We start from the raw sequence: 25659 nt of genomic DNA, 5'->3' as shown, positions 1-25659 counted from the left end.
GAACCACCTTCGTTTTAAAATTCACTTTACCTACAGCTACATAAACATATATTGATATTGTTTTATAATAACTTTAAGACACTACTTTAAATTTTTTCTTACATATAGATGTATATTATATATATGTGTGTGTGTGTTATATATTATTATATGTGTATATATACCATATGTGTATTATATGTGTTACATGTGTGTTATATACATGTATTTTATATATGTGTGTATTATATCGATAATATATTGAACATATATTCCCAGTCTCAGTCCCCATCTTCCACTTTTAGGTCCCTCTCTCATTTTCCCCTTTGTTCCCCTTAATTTCACTTCAGTTTCCATTTAATATATACATACATGGATATTTATATATTATATATTACAATATATAAATACATGAATATGTCTATAAAAATCTAAGAACCACAAAGGAGAGGAAGAAAGATATTTGTCCTTTTGAGGTTAGTTTAATTTGCTAAATGTATCATCTCCAGTTGCATCTACTTTCCTGAAGACATAACTCTTTGTTATTGATGAAAAGAAGTCCATGGTATTTACAAATTACAGTTTTCTTACCCATCCCTCTATTGGTGGACACCTAGGCTGGCCCCTTAGGTGCTGTGCATAGAAGTGCAGGAACATGATGTTCAAGTGCCTCTGTGATGTGTTGACTTGGAGTCCTTTGGGTACAGATAAAAGATGGGCCAAGCTGTTAGATCTACTTCTAGATTTTCTTTTTGAGATACAGCCACACTGAATTCCATGGAGGAAACACAAATAACTATGCTCTAGAGGATTAGCAAGACACTTCTTAAAGTAGTGAAATAAACATAATAAAATATATACATTTGTGGGATAATGAGTATCCAATATATCTGTGGGTTTTGGTGACATTGAAATTTGATTCAATAATTGTAGCAAGAAATTTTGCTGTGCTTAATAAAAATTGTACTTTAAAATATCAACCATGTGAACTATTAATCTTTCAAGTTGAACAAAAAGTAAACTAAAGATAATATCTACTACCAATTTCTATGAAAATATGTAATGTGTATTGGCATATAATAGGAAACAGTATTACAACTGGAATTTAATAATCACCCAAGTTCCATTATGGTTTAAGGAAATCAGCCACACTAGGAGGGGTTAGGGAACATGATTCTGTCCCTTACCCATGATCTTCATCCTCTACCCATGTTTAAATAAATGCCTTTGTTTCCTTTAGAACAGTGGCAAGAATAGATGAATTTAGCCCTTCTTGGATAACTGTATATATGTTTTCTTGTCTTCACTCCAGCCTACTTTGTATTTCCAAGACAACTTGTTTTATGAGTTCTTGGGGTGAGGTAGTTCTGCTTGTGAAGAGCATTTTTAGTTTATCAATACAAACTCCATTTCCCAGACAACAATCACTAAGGAAGATTGCATTTTGTCTGTGAGATTTAAGTATCATGTTGGTATTTAAGTGGCTAGAAAAGAATGGAGTTGATGGCTTTAGAAAGAATCTAAAGACTGTTTAGGAACCTTCTTCACTGGATCTATTATGAGTGATTCATCATCACAAATGGTTGCCTCCAGACTAGTCAAAGTTGATTGATCCCTGTGGTCCAAATAGGGACCACATTTTGGTTTAATTCTGTGGGCTTGACAAGTTGTAACAATGGAATTTTAGACTACAGCTCTGTTACACTTCCTTGGTGGAGAACTGAGATACTTTGCTGAGGTGATGTTGAGGTCAACAGTTGCAGGTCCACAAAAACCCAGGTCTCCTGGCTTTCAGTCTGCCAGTGTCATCTGCCAAGGGATCTGGAAATTCTCCCTTCTCTGTCTGTAGTCCTGGACCTGCTTTTCCCTAGCCTGCCAGCCCCTCCTATCTTTGCTCCTTCCTTGCTATTGGCCATTTGCTCTTTATTAGACCACCAGGTGGTTGTGGTAAGCATAGTAACACAGTTTGACAGAATTAAACAAATACAGCATAAACAAAAGTAACACACCTTAAAATAACAGTCTGCCATACTTGGGCATATAAAGCAGGCCAGTGTGAAAACAAGGCAACTCATACAGTTACACAACAGGGAATGAATCAAAGTATTCTTACCACTGTTCAAAAGGAAACAAAGATACTTCTTTAAACATTGGCAAAGAGTGAATTTATATTTTCTCATTCAACTGAGCAGCAGTTTTAAAATTACATTTATTTATTTGTGCCCATGTGTGTAATCCATGACATATATGTGAAGGTCAAAGAACAATCCTGAAGGATCAATTCTCTCCTTCCACTGTATGGGTCCCAGGATCAAACTTGGGTTGCCAGGCTTCCTGGCAAGCACCTTTACTGACTGAGCCCTCTCACCAACCCTTTAGCTCCTACTTTAACTATTATCACTTCTAGGGAGCATGGGGGACCATTTTTGTTTTGTGACAGTGTAAGTACTTCCACATGGCATAGAAAACCCAATTAGGAAACGTTCAGCTTCATAAATATTTTGTATCTTAAATGTCAACTGCATAGTGTTTAAAGGATGCCATACAATGATGTTGACATCATTACCCACCAAGGAAACCTAAGCATTTTCAAGGATTCCTGAATAGAAAGACCAATTTGTAATTGTCTGAATGATGTTCTTTTTTTCTAATTTGCTCTTCACAGTTGACATTAACTGCCTTAGGACTATTTATTTATTTACTTACTTACTTATTTTCCTGTCAGAGGTTCTGTTTACTGGACCATGGGTCCTTAGGACTATTTCTAAGATGTCACAACCATCCAAAATTAAGTCATGCTGTGCCTAGAAAGACTGAAAAGAACATCATTTAGACTATTAGACTATAAAATAAAAAAAAAAAAACCACATACACACACACAATGGTTGGAAACAATAGATTTTCAAAGGTAAAGCCAAGGCTCTTTTTTATTTTTATTTTTATTTCTAGATAGTGTATTTTATAGAAATTGTTTTACCTACAGAACCCAAGAAACTCCCTACCCAAGAAAAGTAAGTTTTTGTTGGGGTAGAAAGGTCACATAACTGTGAGGGTGAGATGGTGGATTACCTCACAGAAATTCTAAAAAGAAATCCCCAGAACTTCCCCACAAAATCAATCTGCTTAGTTATGGGGCTTCAGAAGACAGAAATAAAACTGACATTTTAGATGTAAGGCTGACATATCAAGACAGCATTTGGGAGACAGTGTGCACTTTAGAACGAGCTGGTACAGAAAAAAGATACTTATTTGTGCTGTGTTTTCTAAAGGAATGATGGTGTTTAAAATAGTCATATAACAGTACAGTTCCTTTCCATTTGTACTACCCATAGGCACATACTATCTTTGTCATCACCAGCATTACCAGCATGTACCCAAAACAGCTCAGTGTAGGGTTTCAAAACATGACCTGCTTACTACGAGCCTTGAAAGAATGCATGATCTTAGAGGAAGAGGAAAAAAAATACAAAAGATAAAGTCACCAAAAGTGAAGTTCACTAGTATAAATACAGACAGGTCATACCAAAAATTAAGTAACGTGTGGTAATGTGGATGCTCCACAATGCTGAGAGACCGTCTCACTTAAAGCTTGGTGTCCTTTAGGAATAAGGAGCCTGATCATAAACTTACTGTGCTCACTTAATGGTGACTGACTCTTTTAACACATTGTCAATGCCTTCAAGTGATGAACTCTCAACTTGTGTCTTGAGAAGGGTCTGGGTAATCTTTAAATCCTAGCCTCAGAAGGGCCTGGTGGGTGATGGTTGGGAAGATATGCTCTGTTAAGCCAGAGTCTATTTCCCTTCCTGTCTTTCCTCCAGACAGTGGGAGAGACCATCATTTCCATTTGGCTACAGGGTCTCTGCACAAGGGAGGCTACTCAAAGTTTGGACATAGGTTAGCACTTGAAGTTGAGTTGCCAAAAATTTAGCCTGTAAAAATGCAGGAGGCTCAAGTAGATTTGAATTTTTAATAAGAATTTATTTAACATAAGTTTTGTGTAACATAAGTATAAATATGCAGTGCCAATTCAGAGACTACATGAGACGCATAAGAAATTTTTTCATTGCTTCTATGAAATTCAAGTTTGATAAGACTTCCTCTACTTTACCCTAGTTTGGGGTCTATCCCTGACCTGCCTTTGAAAGTAAGGGTTGACATTTTGGATGGATGAGCCAACCCAAGAAGGCAGTTTCTCACATCCTTGTGTCTTTACCTTAATGATGGCCCTTTGTAGAAGGACAGAAGATCTTGATTAACTGATGCAGAATCTCCTAACAACTGCACAGTGGTGGGAGGAAGGGGTGCTGGCCCTACCACACTGCTTCTTTGAACCCAGCCTTGCAAGGAGGCAAAAGGAAATGCTTATTGATTGTGGCTCCTCTTCCATCTTGAAGGGAAAATGCATACATTAACTATATTCATTTCAAATTTAATTGTATGTTCACTAGAACTTAAAAGATAGCCTGTCAAAATTGTAGCAATAGTTTATAATAGTATAAATATTTTATAATAAAGTTATTACAATAGTATTATTAATAACAATGTATTACAATAGGTGAGAAAATATTAGCTGATGGCTTGGTCAGTATGACCTTGATTTTGTTTCCCAAAAGAGATTCATGTAGCAGGCTTTCTTGGACCAACAGCTCCCAACCCAATCATGACATGAAGACTTATTCATTATGAATGCTTGACCTTAGCTTAGGTTCATTTCTAGCTAGTTTTTCTTGTTTGTTTTTATTTGTTTGTTAACTTAAATGAAGCCGTTTCTTTTTTTGTTTGTTTCATTTTGTTTTTCAAGACAGGGTTCCTCTATGTAGCCCTGGCTGTCCTGAAACTCTTATCTGTAGACCAGGCTGGCCTCAAACTCATAGTCATCTGCCCACTCTGCTTCCTAAGTGCTGGAATTAAAGACATGTGCCACCACCTCCTGGCAACTGAACCCATTTTCTATGAATCTGTGAGCTACCCTGAGGCTCTTTTACCTCATCTATGTATTGTTCATTCTGCTTTCCTGCTTTCTCTGTGTTTTTATTTGGGAGCTGGTTAGCAGCCCAAAGAAAATTCCAAGTACAGCTATATGCAGTGAAAAAGACAAGTAGTTTATATCAGGGGTAGGACTACAAAAGATTTGGAAGAATGGGTGTACATGTGTGTATGTGTGTACAGTTAGTAATTTTGTATGTGTATGATTCTTGGGCCCAAACTCAGGACCACTCTTGTCAGGCAAGCTCTGCACTAATGAGCTACTTCCCCAGCTTAACTTTTCTTCACACATATTTCATAAATGTTTATAATGAGCACATTTCTTTTGAACTGGAAAAATAAGCAATCAAGAACTTTTAGTTGGTAGGTCATCTTCTGTAAGAACGTTTGAAGCTACATTTTATTTCTATAATGTTCTTAACTTGACAGTTAGAACAAAGTTAGGTTTTTGAGTTGAAAATAGCCCCAGAGTCACAGAGCCAAATGATGCCCTTCCAGTAGTTCCTAAGAATTGTCTGTCACAGAATGAATAAGGCTCATGTTGCTTCCTTGAGGGGTCCTGCTGATTCTGCCTTGTTGGGGTCTAGTCAGTGGCTGAGCTCACTAGCCATGGTGTGCATTCAGAAACTGAACTGTTATTGGTCACACATTTTACTCTGTTTCAAATGTATTTGAGCATAAAGAGTATTGTTGAATTTCTTGCTCCTCTTTGCAGTATATAAACTGTTTCAGATTCTTGCGAAGAAATGGCTTGTTTGACATTTGTGTTGTTTTCATACAGCTGATGGAAAATGTCTGGTGTCCATTGGTTTAGACGATTTTCACAGTGTTGTGTTTTGGGACTGGAAAAAGGGAGAAAAGATAGCCACAACCAGGTAAGGATCCACAGGGCATACTACTGCTAGCTCACATCAGTGAAGAGCAATAGTTTCCAATTTTTGTTTGGCAATCATCTTCAAACGCAGATGAAATTCATGTGGAAACTTAACACCTAAGTGAACATGTATCACTCCCTTTCATGGTGCCAAGCCAAATGTTCAGCATTAATGTCTGATGGGAAATTGGAAAATTCTAGAATGCTCCCCAGACAGCTCTTCATTCACACTTCTACTTCCATTATCTCTATAAAAACTTTTTTCCAGCAGCAGAAAAATGTGTACCTCACCTCTTGTTTTTTCTGTCTTAGTGGCTGGGAAGGATTGTCAATGTCATTGGAGTCAGAAGTACCATTTGTCATGAGGCTATGGCCTGTTGGAAAGGAGGCCCTATCGAGTGCATCTGCTGCTTGCTTTCAGAGCAGGCAAATTGTTTCCGTAATCTCCACACCCTATAAATAGACTCTCAAGACCGACTGCTGTTTACAGCCCACCTGTCCTCCCTTACCCCAGCTTCTCTTTCTGCCTCCTCAGCACTAAGTCTGAACATGACCGTCTACTTTCATCTGGCTTAGCCATGTGCATGGCCCAGTCAGAGGTCAACATTTGGCAGCCACAGTCCAGGAAGGCAGCCTGTTGCCCAGGCACAGTTTCATACCCTCTCTGTTAATTATGACTTACATTACCAATAACAATAGCAAAGTTAATTCCTTGAACTGTAATATTTGCTTTTTAAATTAATACTGTCTACTCCAATGTTACATGGGAACAAAAGTTTTTGGCAGTTGACAGTAATGGACGAAAATCTACAAATTGCTGCAGGGACTGCAGCTGACCTCAAAAGGAGTGAAGTTGCTTTGTGGTAGCTGTTGAAATGGAATTCTTGGCAGCCGTGACACTCATAGATCCACTTGCATGCATGTTTTATTTTCTTTCTTTCTGGTGTCCCTCACGATAGCCCCACTCTCCTCGAGGCTGTTTTCCTCCCAGACTGAAAACTGAATTTTAATTTGGTATTCTATCAGGTACTCTGCATTTATGCATTACCTCCAGAAAAGTCTGTGTCAGCATTGAGAACTCAAGGATCAGCTTTGCAGTTGCATGTCAGAGACACTATGAGAAATAGAAGGAGTACATCTTAGTATTTAATATTGAATCAATATATATATATATATATATATATATATATATATATTTTACAGGCTTGTGAATAGGATCACTTCTTTTAATTAGCACAAAGCAAGCTAATTCCATCATGTTAGTAACAAAGTTTTTGTTTCAATTGTTCTCCTAGACAGTGTCCTACAAAGATGGGAAACCTGCAGAAAGGATTGCCCTCTAACAGCTTTTTCTTCTTTATTTTATTTATTTATTTATTTATTGTAATGATGGCATTAATCAGTATTTTTTTCCCAAGTAGAAGGCCGTAATTCAGTAAAAACTCTGTGGGAGAATACTATATTTTTTAGAATACTGAATAAATGCAAATATTTACATAGTATTAATGCTATCTGCACAAATATACAAATAACTAACTAGTTAAGTTTTAAAAAAAATGTAGTGTAGCCTTAAGTGAGGTGCTGTTGTAGATAAGAATCTAAAACCAGGTGACAGAAAGCATGCTATATGAAGTGGCCCCATCCTGGCTTCCAAACCTCTCTTAGCTTCTGAAGAATCCCTGCAGAGGGGCCACATGCTCTAACCTGCCCTGTGGAGTCTCAGTTATTGCCAGCCTTGATCCAGCTATGGCAGCCTGTCTGGCAGCACAGTTGCTCTATAACACCGGGTTGAGAACAACCCCTTGGGGATGGGGCACAGTGGATTGCTGAGATAGCCAGTGTTCACATGTACCATCTGCACCTAACTGTACTCTTGGAATCATCCTTCACTTCTGACAGCATTTATGTGAGTCTGCTCATTATCAGCTTAAGGAAATAGAAAGACATTCAGAATACAAAATGAGGTCATGTAATATCTCCACCAAGGTCTGAGTCTCTCTGTTTGCATGTATTTGTACCATTGCTAATTTCATGAATGCTTGCAGCCGCCTGTTTACAAATGGAATTTTTAGATTATGTTTATCTGTCTAGTTACAAAACTAAATTTCTTTTTACTTTAAAAAGAAATTACTGATATACCTACTTTATTTTTAAGCACTGCAATAGCACATTAATTTTACATAATAATGGGTTTCATTATAATATGTTCATACATGTAGATAATATATTTTGATTTTCTCTTGTTCCCTTCTCACTTGTTCCCAACTAGTCAACTTCTGATTTTATGGTGTGTGTGTGTGTGTTTTAGGATAACTTATAGCAGCATAGGTGAGGGATTATATACAAGACTGAATATGTCTCTTCTTATCAATCATTAGCTGCCTATAAATGCACAAAGAGCCAAGGCCTCTTACCCACCCTTCACCTTCATGATGGATTGTTGATGGGCCCTTTCCCTGTAGGCTTTATGCAGGTAGTCACAGAAGCTGAGAATTCAAGAGTGCCTGAAAGACAGTGTTGCACAACACACTGTTTCCTACCCTTCTCTTTCAATGTTTCCTGAGCCTAGGAAGGGTGATATAGATGTCCCATACAGGGCTTGTATTCAATAGTCACTTATTCTAAGCGTTTTGACTAGTTATGAACCTCTGCAATAATGTCTACCAACTACAAAAGTTCTCTAACCCAAGCTGAGAATAGCACTAAACTATAAGCATAAACGGAATATTTAAAAAACAGTTTGACAAGGGGCATCATGTCCATTTAGCAAAACATCAGGAACTTCCCCATTATGGCCTGAGGCCTCCCCAGCCACAGACTTTACCAGGTTTACAGCACAAGGCATGCATTCCCTCCTGTGGAGTCATTCTTACACATAGTGGTTGGTTACCTCCATAACAGCCATACTACATTATACCAGTGGACACATCTTGCCAGGAAATAAACTTAAGTGTCCTGAATCCGTAGATAACATCCTTTCTCTCTCAATGGCTTGTGAGCCAGGGAACTCAATATATAGTGAATATATTTCTAGCCAAAATGTTCATTTGAAGCTTTTCATTGTCTATTTCGATTTCTTCTGCCTACGATCTCACTATCTAAGAATTACATAAAATCCTATGGTGCTGTCATTAATTTTATCTTATGGAGACAAAGGTGGGGATATTAGGGTAGGCTCAAACATGTACACAACCCCCACACAGTGCTATTATTTTATAATAGACTCCTGTGTGTTTAAAATATTTTCTTGGTTTGCTTGTTCATCCTGTTAGATACACTTAATAAAAACTAAGCCAAATACGTTTTTTAATATAATTCTATCAATGCTTTCATTTATACTAGAGGTTATTTTTCTCTGTTTGTCTCTTACAGAGGACATAAAGATAAAATATTTGTGGTAAAGTGTAATCCACACCATGTTGACAAGATGGTTACAGTTGGGATTAAGCATATCAAATTCTGGCAACAAGCAGGTACTATTACATTGTTATTTGGGTTTAGCTGAGAACTGTACCCTTGCTTTGGGATGAGGGGTCCTATTGCCTTTATGTGGCCAGTCTCTCTGCAAACTAACATTAAAATTTGCTTGATAAATACTCTCTCCCAATTTTGCATTGAACTAATTATTGCATAAAATGTGAAACTTAAAACCCTATATGATTCTATGCATATTTATCAGTGTCTAGAAAGCTTTTGAAAATATTCTGCTGTGAAAATAATGATTTTATATTTAGCCATCTGAACTGAAAGCAATAATTATGTTGTAGTGCTGAGTAGGAAATAATTACTTTGGCTGAGTGAATAATGTTTCCAATATTTTGAGGATTCTTTTATTAATACAATGCCAAATTTAGCATATGACTCTGTATATGGAAGGTGATCAATATAAGTATTTGTTAAATTTTATGTTGACAAAATTGAGGAATAAATAAACATGAATAAACATGGGAACAGTGGACTCCTTGCATGCAGGCACTGTTACAATTATATCTGAATTCTTAGTACTGAGCCCAATAGTACAATGAGCATGTACTGTACTCTCTGCTTTCCTCTTTTAAATGAAGGACAGTGGTACCACCCCGAGTATGTAGAAGTCAGCTGGATATAATTGTCTTAAATGGAACTGAGTTATCAGCGATGGTCTGAGAATATAGGAAATGGGAAAACCTAGGGCATCAATCTGATGAATTGTTCCTGTATATTACCTCTCTGATACAACAGTTCCTTCTTATTCCAGAATCACCATGAAAAAAATTGAGGGAGAACATATACAATTACATTTCACACATACATATTCTTTTCTTCAATTTCATTGAGGCTATCCTTGTTCCCTGAGCCCTGAGTCATGCTGTCTTTCAGCACAGGGAGGAGGACTTACACTTAGGTTGTATGTGTGTCGGAATAGAGGGCATATTAAATCCTCCATCTAACTAGATCGAGGTTCATTAAAACAGAAACTCTATCCTTGTATTATAGCTGGTGTTGAGCACCATGTCTGACAAACAGAAAACAGGAATCCTGTAGATCCTGAGAGAGTGGCTGAACATTCTCACGACATTCTTGTTGTTTTTGTTACTTTGACACTTACTGTAGACAGTTTTTACTCAAAATAATCCTTACATGTGCTCTGTGGAAGCTCCAACTTTCTAAGGTAATATATACCCTTGTCCTCTCCAGGTGGGGGCTTCACCTCAAAAAAAGGAATCTTTGGAAATGCTGGAAAATTGGAAACAATGATGTGTGCTTCTTATGGGCGAATGGAAGATCTAGTGTTCTCAGGGGCAGCCACTGGAGACATTTTTATCTGGAAGGATGTTCTACTACTGAAGACAGTGAAAGCTCATGATGGACCCGTATTTGCTATGTATGCCCTAGACAAGGTATGATATGTTTATCAGGTTCATTTTCCTTTTCAGCTTCAGAAGAACAACTAAGATGCCTGAACCAAAAAAATAATAATAATAATAATAATCCTATCTGAATTAGGATGTGGTTGTCAGAGAGGACTAACCAAAGGACAATAAGGAAGAGAACACACAATTTTTATCATTTCTTTTGTTCATAGCTGTTCATGTACTGTTTCTCCATTTTTCATATCTGGACTTCTTGGCTGTCACTGCTAGGAGTCTCTTAAAGAGTCTGAGAGTAGATGTGGACACACAACAGCAAAAGAGACCACAGGCATATTTCAGTGATGTCTTCCTTTACAGTGACACAGTATGCAAAGACCTGGAAGCACCAAGTGGTGACCTTATTGTCCCACATGTTGGTTCGTTATGACTAAAGGAAGGTTATGTTCATTTTTATGAACAGACAGGTTCAATTGCCAGGAGTGTTCAAGTGAAGTATATGACGGGCTGTATTTCCACTCCAGGTCATTGTCCTAGTCTGCCTCACAGTGTTCTTTACAAAGACATACTTAACAGTATATTTAAAGCTCTTTCTCTCAATTAATATACCTGAAAATGACAACCTTTTTCATTCAGTTCTATTTGTTGGTAGTACCAGTTCATCTGGGCTCTCTGACCTTCAGTTTAAGCTACTCAACATAATTCTAAAATATATCAAGTTTTTAAATGTATCAATAAATATGTTGAGCCCACAACAAAGGTAGGTCTTTATTGGAAGTGCAGTTATAATGATAATTTTTGTAGTTGCTGGCAAATTTGATTTTGGCTAAATTATAAGTGGAGTCCTAGAAGTCAGTGTGATAACCTATTCAAATGCTTTTATTATTTAAGAAATTAAGATGAAAAACAAGAATAGTTCAATACAATATACTGTGTTTATAGTTAATTTGAGGAGTGACTCTCCTTGCTGAAGTTCTAGCAAGAAGTTCTATTCTCAGTATCCTCTGAAGTTGTCTCTAGAACCCTAGGGGACTACCAAGAGCCAAAGGTCCTCAGGTTCCTCATATAAAAATGAGGAATGCTATTTGCCTATATCCTAGGTGTGTATATACATGTGTACACACACACACCATGTACTTAGAATTACAAATACACCACTGTGTACTTTGAATCCTATCTAGATAACTTATAACAGCTAATGCAATATAAATGCTATGCAAGCCATTGTAGTTCTGCATTAGGAAAATAAGGACAAGAAAAATGCCTGTGAATGTTCAACACAGATACAGTGCTGTGCTTCCCTCACAGTCTCAATCTGTGAACATAGAATCCAAAGATGCAGAGAGCAGCTATAAGAAAAAGGGTATTTACTATAATAAACTTCAAACTATGGTTTTCTGTGAGCTTAATTGAAATGTGTTGAATTAAAAGATTGACGGGTTGGAGAATTGGCTCAGTGGTTAAAAGGACTCAGGTTTGACTCCTAGTACTCATATGGTGGCTCACAATCATCTAAAATTTTAGTTCTTGGGGACCCTTTTCTGGCCTCCACACACACTTCACGCTCCTGGTGCACAGATATACATGCAGGCAAAATGCTCACACACATAAAACAATGAAAAAATGTAAAAGACTGTTAGCACTGGATATTTTTTTTCCACTTAGAAGATATACCTGGAGCTGCCTGACATAAAGGGAACTCCTGGTGGGACCAGGAAAGTGATTGGTCATATTGATGTGAACATATAAACTTTTACATTCACAGGGCTTTGTAACAGGTGGGAAAGATGGGGTTGTGGAACTCTGGGATGACATGTTTGAAAGATGCTTGAAGACCTATGCGATCAAAAGGGCTGCGCTCTCAACTAGCTCTAAAGGTACCACCCTGAATATGCAACCAAAAACATTCTATTCACAGGAATTGGGCAGTGGTGCCAACTACTTGTAGTAGTGGTTCGTAGCCAATCAGATTGGCAAGCATCAAAGATGATTGTCTAGTACCTAACTAGCACTTTAGAAATAGAAAACACTATGTTAACCTGCCTTCATGGTGTTTACTAAATTCAGCATTTTCCCCTCAGGCCTGCTTTTGGAGGATAACCCTTCAATTCGTGCCATCACCCTGGGCCATGGACACATTCTTGTGGGGACAAAAAATGGAGAGATTCTAGAAATTGATAAGAGTGGCCCAATGACACTGCTTGTTCAGGTAACTCATTTGTATATGTTGCAAACCATGTTCGTGTCAAGGCTTAGAATGGTGTGGGATGAAAAAGGTTCCATAGAAAGTCCTGTGGTGCTCAGTGTGCTGTCACTGACTGTTGGTGTGCTGGACACAGCCATGGACCAGCAACAGCACTCATTCTAACCTCACCACCTCTGTGGGCCAGGAGTCTAAACACAGCTGAACTGGTTCTTCCACTTGTGTTGCTCAAGGCTGGGGCTCAGCAGAGCAGGGAGTGTCTTCCAGCTCTTGGCCTCTTAGGCAGTTGGCAGAATTTAGTTCCTGTGGCTGTTGGACTGGCATTTATTTTCTTGCCAGCTGTTGTCCAGAGGCTACCCTCAGTCAAGTCACGTATCAGCCCAGAGTTCATTGAGATACATAAGATTTCTCACACAGTTAGTTTTTCAAAGCAAACAAGGAAAAAATAAACAAATAAATATCACCATGATCTTATGCAACTTAATTATGTCACATTCCTTGGAACTTTCTGTCACCTTTGCCACATTCCACTGGTTAGAATCAAGCCACACTCAAAAGGAGATTATTATAGGCTTTGAAGATCAGGGGGCTTTGAGGTATTGCCCCAGGAGCTTGTCTGTTGTACTCCTCCTCCTCTGCCACCAGTTAACAGATATCCCAGCCACATATGAAACCTATGTCTATAGTCTCAAGAACCTACTCCCTTGATAATACATGCTCAAAGTTCAGAATCTTATTATTCAAATTAGACCCAAGTGTAGATGACTCACCTTAGATATAGCTCCTTCTGATCTGTTGATGCATAAAACTGGTGATAATTTTTTTAAAAACTGATCATAATTTTGCTGTTCCCGACCTACTTCTTTAGGCCTTGCTTCACACATCACATTATGTTCTCCTCAACCCCCTTTCCCAGGATACATACTCATGTAGAATCAGATTTAAACAGCACATAAATGTTTGGTGGGAGGAGTCCTGCCTGTTCTGTCATCACACACACACACACACACACACACACGCACGCACACATCTTTGCAGATGAAGAGGCATAGTGACCCATGAGGATGTGTTTAGACACTAAAATGAAGAAATGGGCTCATTGTGGTTTCTATTGATAATAATTGCAAGTCAAATATGAAAAGAAAACCCTGCCAGTCAACAAATGGGCTAATTAACAGACAGTTTTCAATAGAAGAAACAAAAATAGACAATAAGTATTTTTAAAGATGTTGAACACCCTTAGCTATCAGGGAAATTAAATAACTGTGAGGTCCCATCTCAAATGGCTACCACTAAAAAACAAAAAATGCTAGCATGTCAGCCAGCTCCCAAATTATGACACGGAGATATATAACTAATTATGAATGCTCAGCCTTAGCTTAGGCTTGTCATGCAAGCTCTTTTAACTTAATTTAACCTGTTTCAATTCATCTACATTTTGCCTTGAGGCTTTTTACCTTCCTTTCATTCTGTATGTCTTGCTTTCTGGCTTCCCCTGAGTCTGGCTGACTGGCCCCTGTGGTCACCTTTTTCTTCCTCCTAAATTCCTCCTCCTACTTACTCCCTACCCAGAAGTTCCACCTGTAACTCCTCCTTTGCTATTGGCCATTTAACTTTTTATTAGACCAATCAGGTGACTTAGGCAGGCAACAGAAAGCAGCAACACATCTTTATATAATGAAACAAATGTAACACATTTTTACATATTTAAATATTCCACAACATAAACAAATTGCAACACATCTTTACATAGATAAACAAATATTTTGCAGCATAAGCAAATACAACACATCTTTATATAGTTAAACAAATACAGCATATCCTTGCATAGTTAAATAAATATTCCACAACGCATAGATATGGGAGAAAAAGAGAACCCCTTATTTACTGTTGCTGGGAGTGTAAACCAGTTCAGTCATTTAGGAAAGAAGTATGTAGGGTTCTCAAGAACTTTAAAGTAGAACTTCCATATAACACAGCTATAAACCCAGCTGTACACCCAAGAATGGTACCCTCCTGTAGAGACACCTGCACAAGCATGTTTCATCCCTCTCTTTTTCACAATAGCAAAGGAATGGAAGCTGAGACTAGTGGATGTTAAAGAAAATGTTATTTACTCAAATTTTATTCAGTTGTAATTTGCAGGAAAATAAATGAAACTGGATAATGAATAAGGTAAACTGGACTCAAGAAAACAAAAGTTGTATATCCTCTGTCATGTACAAACCCCAGCATATATGTTTATGTGTGCATGGACACTGGCCATGGGGCTGTAGCCTATGAAACACATAAGGTAGTCACTGAGGGGGAGGGGTGGGAAATGGATTGAGGAAGGGAATTGAATGGAAAAGAAAGTTCAAAGGGGAATCAGAAAGAGGGGGTAGGGAAGGAGGTGAACAAAGGCTTTTTAAAAATGATATGTATGAGGGCTGGAGAGATGGATTGGTAGTTAAGAGAATCAGCTATTCTTCTAGGAGACTTGGGTTTAATTCCCAGCACCCACATGGCAGCTCACAACTGTCTGGAACTCTGGTTCCAGAGGATCTGACACCTATGGCAAAACACCAAAGCATATAAAATAAAGTTAAATTTTAAAAAAAAATTTAAAAATAATGTGTGTACTAAAACAAACAAGATAGATAACAGATACATTAAACCTTCTTTTAGAAATCTGATTAAAATAAACCTGAAACCCCTATGTCTCACTGTGCAGGCCCTGTGGGAGCCATGTTAGAGGCAGCCCTTTGTTCTCCATGTCTTTGCTTCTCTTGGTCCCTTGCAGACTAATTTTTCACTCTTTCTGGTCACAACTTAGTTAATATTATGGAAAAGCATATTTTAACCCTCAAAAGTTTGAAAATGTTTGAAAATTAAATGTTTTCCATCCCATTCCCATCCACCCCCCAACTCCACAGGGAGGGTGATGCCTTCCAGGAGGGATCAACAAAATCTGTCAAGTCATTTGGAGTAGGGACTAGCGCCCCCCCCCACTCCTGCCTCTAGGTTAAGGGAGTAAGTATCCTTCCATGGGGAATATGTTCCCAAAGTCCTTTTGTGCACCAGGTATACATCCTGGTTCCACTATCAGAGGTCCCTTAGACTGCCCAGACGTTCTGAGACCCATGTTCAGGGAGTCTGAATTGGTTCAATGCTGGTTTCCCAGGGGTCCATTAGCTCCCCCTTGTTCAGGTCAGCTGTCTCTGTGGGTTTCTTTAGCCTGGTCTTGACCCATTTTCTTATCACTCCTCCCTCTCTGCATCTGGATTCCAGTTCAGCTTAGTTAGTGATCTGTTTATTACAGGATGGTACTAATCTCTTCTCTATGCTACTATATTGAGGGATAAATTATTTTTTTCTTCATGTTAAATGTTGATAGTTAAAATACTGAGATTTGGTTTTATTTTTGTTGTTGTTTTGTTTTGTTTTAGATGGGATTTCTCTGTGTAGTTCCTGGAACTTGCTCTGTAGACCAGGCTAGTGTTGAACTCACAGAGATTTACTTACCCCTGCCTCCCGAGTTTTGGGATTAAAGACATGTACCACCACCACCACTGTTTTATCTCAATTACTGTTTCTAAGTCAGTAAGAGTGTTTGTTTGTGATAAGATATGGGTTATGGAATTGCTTCTGTGTGTGTTATTACACAGCTTTCAGCTTACTGGTGAGTACTATTAGCACATAGGCAAACACGTTTATGAACAAATACTGAATCTGAGCTGCACCTATGACTTTCTGAGTCAAAATTTAGCTTTATTTCTTTTCATCAAGACTAAATGCACCCTTCAGATCAGTGATAGAACGTTTAAAGTTGCGTATATGAGGCCCTAGGTTCAATCCTAGTAAGGGGGCAGGAGAACCACGTCCACTGAACTTGAAAGACTAAAGTTGTATGAACAAGCATGGTGCTGTCTATTCCATGACAATAATGGTTGACATCTACACCTTAGAGTATGTTTTCACCAAAGGCAATTGTTGATGTCTCTGTGATCAAGTTGTTTCACCACAGTGTGTTTACATAGTGTGTTTCAGCAGTTAAAGCAGGATACGGATCCAGGGAGATCTCAGTGGTTAAGGTACTTGCTATGCAAGCATGAGGCCCTGAATTGGGATCCTCAGGACCCACTTAAAAAGAGTAAAAAATGTAGTGGCATGCATCTAAAACTCCAAGGCTGTAGCTGGGAAGAGACCGGTGGTTCCCTGGAGCTCATTGATCAGCCAACCTAACTAAATCACTGAGGAGCCCCCGTTTTTTTCCCAAAGGTTAAAGAGAAAAGCAATTAAGAACTGGTAACCTCTGGCCAAACACAAACACACTGTGTAGATAATCATGCACCCAAAACAAGGGAAAGGGTAGGAATTTTACAACCTACCTGGATATTTGTTGCCACACAGAAAAATGTCTTCCACACTAATCTATATATTTTTTTTCCTTTCTAAAAGAGTGATTGTATTATAAACACCCATAAGAGATGGATTAGTGCAGCCCTCTTGGCTCAAGGAAATTATTTGTTCATGTGTCTGAGGCACACTCAGCCTAAAGATGCATGAGTTGAAGACAGTCTTGCCAGAAAGCATGAGTTTACTTTGCCCTATTTCCTCTCCCACAGGGACACATGGAAGGGGAAGTGTGGGGACTGGCAGCACATCCTCTCCTGCCTATCTGTGCAACAGTGAGCGATGACAAAACCCTTCGGATCTGGGAATTATCCTCCCAGCACCGGATGCTGGCAGTACGGAAACTTAAAAAAGGTACACAATATCTCTTCACGTACAAAGGAATCTGTCTACATGCAACAGACTATATTGGACTCACTCATTCATCAACTACTGTGGAATAAGAGTACCTTTTACACACCCCAAAAATATCCTAAGCAAGGAAATTCAGAGTTGACCATGAAGTTAAAACTAAGAGCACAAAGATTTTCCAGAGGCTGTTTGGCTCTCAAATTGCCCCAGCAACGTTCACTTTGTTTGTACTGCACAGGTGCTGGCCACCTGGGGCTGTATCCTTCCCCATTGAGAGCTGAATGAAGAAAACTACTATTATCGCTATGACTAACAACATGATAGACAAAAATAGTTGACATCATTAATGTGTGTTGGACATCTGTACACAGTAGGTTCAGCAGGAGGAGTCAGCTCAGCAAAGGCTTCTTGAGTGGCTCTATATGCCAGGTCTGAAGGATCCCACAGAGAACATGAAATTTGAAAGGAGTCCCAGCAGCAGCTGGCCTGCTTACTTGGGTAATTTGAGAGGAATCTAAAAATAGGACTCTTTATAAAGGGGTGAATAGGGTTGAAATGACCAGGAATAGTGCAGTGCTCTGCCATTAGTAACTGCAGGTGCCATTGCCAGGCCTGGACTTGAAAAGACAAAAGGACAAAGTGGTTGGTGGAATGGGGAGTGAGAAATGTGTGAGATGGGCTTTGCAGAGGAGGCCATAGGAGTGAACATTCTAGCCTTCTAGTCCTCCACCTTCTAGTCTTACCATGCTCCATCTTGACCAAACCCACACAGACACCAAGAGGCCAGGGAGCTCCTGACACAATGTACTCAGACAGGTGAAAATGGATGAAGGGTGGAATGGCGATCCCACAGGAACAAGGGACCATGGAAGTTCAGCTCAGACCCACTGCTTGGACTGCTTTCTTGGGAACTGAGCTTCATGGTCACAAAAATTCTTAAGGCAGGAAAGGCTGAGCTTGAGTCCTGGCCCTTCGGCATTTGTGCTTAATCATTCTGCAGATGGGGGAGAGTCTAAAGGAATCTTGCGAAATGCAAGCATAGAGCTGGTAGTAACAGTTGTGAGCTAGAGACCAAGCTACACATCACTTTTACTCTGCAGAGACCCAGTGAACCAGGCTATCTATCATTCTCATCTTTTCCAGGTTCAGAAATGGAGACAAATGTCATCTAACTAATAGTGAAACTGGATGTACATTGCAGAATGGTGGCCTCACAGAACAACCTGTGCCCTGGTTGTCACTACCTCTCCACATTGCCTCACTTTTCCCTGGATACCTACCAGGGAACCTAGTAGATGATGGAGCAAGAATTTCAACCAAGTCCAAAGCCATGCTCTGGACAATAGAATCATCTTGCTCACTAACTTGCATTGGTGAAACGAAACTAGGACCTTGTTGTGGAAGCTAGTCAATTTTTAACCTCATCCCTAAGTTAAAAATTTGTTCAAAAGAGCAACTATTGCCCTTAAATGATAGTTCAACCCAGTTTCTCTTGCTATCTTGGTATAATTATTAACATCTCTCCTTTCACCCTGAAACATGGCCCAGTTTGTGCAGTAAGTGTGGTTTACCCCACCCTGATGATGCTCCCTAGGGCAAGATAGTCTTTGTATTGTCTCACTGCCAGCAGCATGACTGACTCAGCAGGTGAATAAGGATTAAGTGGACAAATGAATGGAGATATTGTTTACATAAGCCAATTCAAAGTTACTAGTATGAATACAACTTTTAACATCTGTCAGCACAGGCATGGATCCCTACAGAATCTAGACTGAGCTGCCTCTACACAAGGCAGCATGGACGGACAGGGTGGTGACAACCAGCAGTTACCACTTGTTTGTGCAGTATGATCCACAAAATGGAGAAATTAAAATTATGAGGGGTTTTCCAAATAAACAAATGTGTATTTCAGTCATGATTCCCCAAAAATGGTTTCTAGAAATTTTGTTGGAGAACTCATGTTCTTGAATGTTTCCTCTTTTCTCAGACGATAATGTTATCCACTAGCCTTCTCTTGTACCCACCTACCTTAAAAGGCCCAGATACTCCAAGATAAAGAAATGAATAAATAAACCTATGAAAATTAAAATTTTATTTTTAAGATTTATTTTTTAATTATGTGTATCTGTATGACAGTGTACATAAGAAAGTGTCTGACTCCCTGAAGCCAACTGATGTGGGAGTTGGGAACCAAACTGAGGTCCTCTGCAAGAGCAATGAGTGCTCCTAACCTTTGAGTCATTTCTCCAACTCTAAAAGTATGATTTTGATAGTATGTGGGTTTAAATTTTGATATTTTGCACAGATTTAAAAATATGTATTTATTATGTCATATGTACACACATACACATGAAGACTTGAGATAATTTTGGGAAGTTTGTGTTCTCCTTCTATCATGGGTTCTCAGGTTCAAACTCAGGGCATCAGGCTTGTATATAAAATGCTTTTACCCTCAGAACTATCTCACTAATCTCCAAATTGTGAAATTTTAATTCCCATCTGAGTAGTACTAAAGACTCAGTCACACATGAACATCCACATTACTCCCATGTCTCCATCTGCTTTGCTCAACAGCAAAGTGCTCAACTTTGATTTTCTTGGATCCTTATGTAGGAGGAAGATGCTGTGCTTTCTCCCCTGATGGGAAAGCCTTAGCAGTTGGCTTGAATGATGGAAGTTTCTTGGTGGTGAATGCTGATACTGTGGAAGACATGGTCTCCTTCCATCACAGAAAAGAAATGATCTCTGACATTAAATTTTCAAAAGGTGAGCCAGGCAGTGGTAATGTATGCATTTAATCCCAGCCTTCATGAGGCAGAGGCAGGCAAATCTCTGTGAGTTCGTGGTCTACAGAGTGAGCTACAGGACAGCCAGGACTGTTACACAGAGAAACCCTGTCCAAAAAAAAAAATCAAAAGGTGAAGATGGTAATAGATACCTTTAAAAATAGCAATCGAGACAGTACTTTTTTTTTTTTTAATAATGGACTGTTCTAAAAGTTTCTTTGACCTTTCTCCCACTTCAAAATCTTAAGTTCCTAGAGGTGAATTCCTACATCAAGTGTGTTGTTGTTTACTGTAAACTTGTCTCTATAGACACAGGAAAATACCTTGCAGTGGCATCCCATGATAACTTCGTGGATATTTACAACGTACTTACAAGCAAGAGGGTTGGCATCTGTAAAGGAGCTTCCAGCTACATCACACACATTGACTGGGACTCTAGAGGTAAAGTAGGCTGTGGTTTTAAGATAAATCTGAAATTGAACAGGAAGAGGAGGGCCCATGGCAGCATATGAGACTAACCCGACAGCCCAGGAGCTCTTAATGTTCTGAGTGTTTTTCCTATTCTGTCAAGGTTGTTATTAATTGAAGCCATCGGGGCTTAAGATGAAGAAAACATGTGATGCCCTGAGTTGGGTTTCATATGATCTGTTCTTGCCTTTATATTCAGCCTTCCTGACCAAGACTCTATCTCCAGGAGTTCAGTCTCTGAAGTCTCAAGAAATGTTTATCTGTCAGTGAACACAGAAATCTATGTTCAGCTCACCTGAATTTGTCTTTGCTCTCAAAGTGCCTAGCCCCCCTTTGCCTCCTCCAAGTTACTTCCACAAAACCATGAAGATTTGTCCATCTAGCATCTGCCATTTGCAAAGTCTTAAGACAGAAAATGTGGATCTAGAAGTAAGGCATGGCTCCTGTTTTCTGTGAAAGTTATAATTTAGGGAGGACCTGTTCTGAAATACATGATAATGCTGACATGGGGTGAGAAGTTGTGAGTCCTAGAGGAAGTAGTGAGGAGGCTCAGAATGGGCCATATCAGTATTGGGGCAGACTATAAGTGCTATATAGGGACTTACCATTGGATCCTAGAGACTTGATTCATGTTAGCCCGGAAAGCACTTAGGAGTGGGCAGGATCCTCCTTTGCAAAAAAATCTGTCTGCAGTGTGTCTTCTGAGAGAGCTCCAAGGGAAATCCAAGATACCATCATAGACATGGGTCACCAGCAAGCAAAGGAAGGTGTCCTGGGCCAAAGGAACTCACTGTGCAGAGCTAAGAAGGTGGAAGGGCCAGGGGGTGACTAAGAAGTAGTGAGTACTGCTTGGCTGAGCAGTGGAGGAAGAGAGTCTGGAGAGTCCGACCAGGACAGGGCCAACAGGACCTTCTGCCATGCTAGTTCACACAGAACTCTGTGCTGGAGGCATCAGGGAGCTCCTGGTTATTTTGAGTGGAACATTCCCCAAAGCAACTAATAAAAGTCAGAGAAAGCTGGCAATGTCTGAGCCAGGAAGAGGTTCTGTGAGACTATAGGATGCCTCATTTCAAGTATTTTTTGAAATTGTCATAAACTGGGCCTGGCAGCTGTTTAACTTTGTCTGAATTTACAGCACTGTAATCTGAACTTTATTTGAGTTTTATGGCCTTCAGGAGTTTTTGTACAGTAGGTGGGAAGGAAAACATGTGACTTATTGTAAGAGGTGCCAGTCCGAACGAGGGCAGAGGGAAATCAGATAAATCCCTGGTGTTTAGGTCAGGGCCATGCCAAACAGGCAGAGAAGCGGGGGTATGAGATGGAATTTGTGGTCAGGCCTGAGTGTTGCCACTTGACTCACCTAGTGTTGGTGAGGCCAAGGAGGGAGTGGGGTCAGCTTCCTCTCATGATCTACTCTTTTATATTCTCTGCTCTACTGTTTTATAAACTTCTCCCTATGTGTGATAGGGTTAGATGACTATTCTAATCCACCACACACACAGCCACAGCACGTGACATAAGGTGTGGAATACCCCTCGGCCATCACCTACCAGTATTTTACTTTGGAAGTGAAGAGCCAACAGACAAATGTGATATATGAAGTTTTGATTTGAGAGATTTTAAATGGAAAACAGATAAAACATTTTACCATTATTAAATATCCAGGTCAATCATGGAGTATATTCTCATTGTTGTGTGGCCATTATCATTATCTACCTCCAGAACTCACTTCATCTTGTAGGACTAGAATTCCTGTCCTGAAAAAGAAAAAGAGAAAGAAAACAGAAAACAGGACTAGAACTTTATACCCAACAAATAATAGCTCTCCTGTAAGTTCCTAGAGCTGCCCATGTCCTGCCTTTTGGAACTGACTTCTCTATGCACCTCATCTTAGTAAAATCCCAGTGTTGTGTATTTGTTACCAGCTCATTTTCCTCCACATGTTGTCCTCCCATGTTGTGGCCTACCTCTGAATCCCCTTCCCAAGGCAGGTGATAGCTGACTACGTGTCTGTTCCACGTTTTGCTTGCCAATTGATACACACCTGGTTGCCTGGTGTACATTCACTAGCTATTGTGAACAATGCTGCAGTGAATCTGAGTGCACACGTGTCCTTCCAAGCCCCTGTCATCTATGCCTGGGTACATACCCAGGGGTAGAGGTAGTTAGGTCTGTTGGCAATGTTTTTGAGAAAACTTTGCAGTGTTCCTCATGGAAACTGCACCACTTTGCCTTCTAAACAGCAGCAGTACACAAGGGTTCCAGCCACTCACACCCTTCTTAATACTTGAATTTTCTGTTTGGCTAGTAACTATCTTAACAGACACAAGGTGGTGTCACACTGTATTTTGTGTTTACATTTGGAGAGCTGGGTTCATTTTGTTTTCGCAAGCGTGTAGGCCTTATCGAATGCTGAACACTGAAGAAGAAAAGGCCAGGACAGAAAACGCAAGATGTTTGTAGCCAGGATAGAGTTGTTACTAAGGAGTAGGGGAGGGCTTAGTCCATGTAAAGTGGCTCAGACTGGAGACATCACCAGGTGGGGAGAGGTGGTACCTACTGTCCTCTATTCCACCCAAGGCCAACCCCTAGGACTGTGGAGGCACTCACTCTGAATAAGAGGAGGAAAAGGCCAGGGTTTTTGAAGAACCAACTGAATGCACTTTCTAAAAGGGCCTTCAATCAGGAGAAGGTGTCAGACCTGGTGGTCCCTATGCTTAAGAGCATAGTAGAAAACTTGTGTTTTTAAAGTCTAAACCATCTTGAGACTGGGAACAGGTGCACCCATGTCTTTTGCCTAGTTTAACTATAGTCCCATCAGCTGTCAACTATCTGTCATCCAGATATTCCAGATCCCAAAATGCTACATCTCTGGAATGTGCCATGCTCCATCAAGACTAGCCTAGCTTTTTACAGCAGAGGCCTTGAGAGCATGGAAGGGGTAAAGAGAGAAATTTAGATGCAGGGGTTTGTTTATCAGAAACAGTGGAAGCATCTGCTAGAGCCAGCTGGCTCAGCAGGGGTGGGTAGGTGCAGACATAGCCTCAGCCTCAGCAGACTTCGTGACCATGGCAACTGCAGGCTCATTTGCTTTTGCAAGAACATCAGTTCCCCAAATGAAGGTTCATACATGGAATACCAGATAAAAGAATACATGGAGAGAGGCAAAGCACGGGATTTGGGGTAGATAATAAAATTCATTTCTGAAAGCAGTGGGACTGTATGGTCTTTAGCCAATCATCAGTTGGAGCCTTCACAACACATTTCATTTCTATTTTCACTTCAAATGGCCTGGCATTTTGATCCACGTACTACAATTCTGAAATCATTCTAACTGGGCCAACACATGTGGCTTTTGCTGGGTATGATTGGCTATCTCTCCTTAGCTGTGAGAAGAGGTTTTTTTTGTTTTATTTATTTATTTTTCTCTGTGAGCAGACTTTTCTAGTGATAAAAATGTGAATTCTGGGAAAAAATCAGTTTCTATTATTTGGGAACAATCATATATAGATGGTACAGACTTTTTTTGTTTTTCTTCTGCTCCATATCCTCAGATTTCTGTGTGTGTGTGTGTGTGTGTGTGTGTGTGTGTGTGTGTGTGTGTGTGTGTACTTGGGAAGAGAAAGCAAAGAAAGAGAATGCATAGTAGACAGAAAGAGAGAAAAGATGGTAACCTAACTATTTCTACCATGTAATAATTAAAAGAAGGGAGAAAACACATACCCATAACTATGGCTTCCTTAAACAAAATAGTTGTTTTTAGTTTATAATCTGTCTTTCAAGGGACAGAAACCCACTCAAACTAGCTGAGATTTGAAAATAATGATGGATGACGAGTTCATTGGAAATGTCTAGAATGCTTCATAGCCTCCAACAGCAGGAAGCAATACCTAAAGACCTGGCTTTAAGAATGCACTATAGGCCAGGCATTGTAGCACACACCTTCAATCCCTGCCTTCTTAGAAGAGGCAGGCAGATCTCTGTGAGTTCAAGGCCAGCCTAGTCTACAGAAAGAGTTCCAGGACAGCCAGGACTACACAGGGTTTGGTTTTGTTTTGTTTTGGTTTTTTTTTTTTTTTTTTTTTTTTTTTTTGGTTTTTTTCATTTTGCTTTTCTTTTTCCTAATCCTATTTCAGAGAGAGAGAGAGAGAGAGAGAGAGAGAGAGAGAGAGAGAGAGAACTGAAAACTGAGAAATGAACCAAGAAGTTACTCTCCTTTCTTGCTTGGGACAGCTGATCACACCAGTTGCTTGTGTGTAACTTTGCCCCCTGTAAACACAAACCTTCCTGTAAGGAGTAGGCTTTTTCCACCTGCCTCCTGGTCTTGTCCCGCCACTGCTCCAGCCTCAATTAACACACAGAGACTCTGTATTAGATATAATTCTGTTGGCCAGTTACTTGTTTCTTATTGGCTAGCTTGGTCTTAAGTATTAACCCATTTCTATGTATTTCCACATGGTCTTACCAATGAGAGTGGTTCTGCCTTCTCCAGACTCTCCATGTTGACCCCTCCTTATTACTTCCTCTTTCCTGCTTGTCTCCTAGTCCTTCCTATCTTCCTTTCCTATTGGCCAACAGTGCTTTATTCATTAACCAGTATGAGAAACATATATACATAATGGCATCTCCCATCATCTCCTCTTTTCTGTCTAAATAAAAAGAAGGGTTTTAACCTTAACATAACAAAATATATCACACAACAGTTATCAAATAAAAATCACAGTTAATAATATTTAGTCCATTAACATTTAGTAAGATTTAAAG

General features: G+C 39.5%; 1 protein-coding gene across 1 annotated transcript in view; it reads left to right on the top strand.

Moving 5' to 3' along the window:
- Eml6 (EMAP like 6) overlaps nt 1-25659 on the top strand; it is a 314487-nt gene that overhangs the window by 234673 nt on the left and 54155 nt on the right. The window contains exons 16-23 of the mRNA XM_051200701.1: nt 5750-5843; nt 9215-9315; nt 10520-10722; nt 12458-12569; nt 12774-12901; nt 17503-17644; nt 20255-20407; nt 20737-20868. Coding sequence (XP_051056658.1) covers nt 5750-5843; nt 9215-9315; nt 10520-10722; nt 12458-12569; nt 12774-12901; nt 17503-17644; nt 20255-20407; nt 20737-20868 — 1065 coding nt within the window. The remainder of the gene's footprint in view (nt 1-5749; nt 5844-9214; nt 9316-10519; nt 10723-12457; nt 12570-12773; nt 12902-17502; nt 17645-20254; nt 20408-20736; nt 20869-25659) is intronic.

Source organism: Phodopus roborovskii, unplaced genomic scaffold (assembly GCF_943737965.1).
Source record: "Phodopus roborovskii unplaced genomic scaffold, PHOROB, whole genome shotgun sequence".
Taxonomy (NCBI): domain Eukaryota; kingdom Metazoa; phylum Chordata; class Mammalia; order Rodentia; family Cricetidae; genus Phodopus; species Phodopus roborovskii.
Note: the sequence above shows the minus strand (reverse complement) of the source record. Positions and strands in the feature narration are given on the sequence as shown.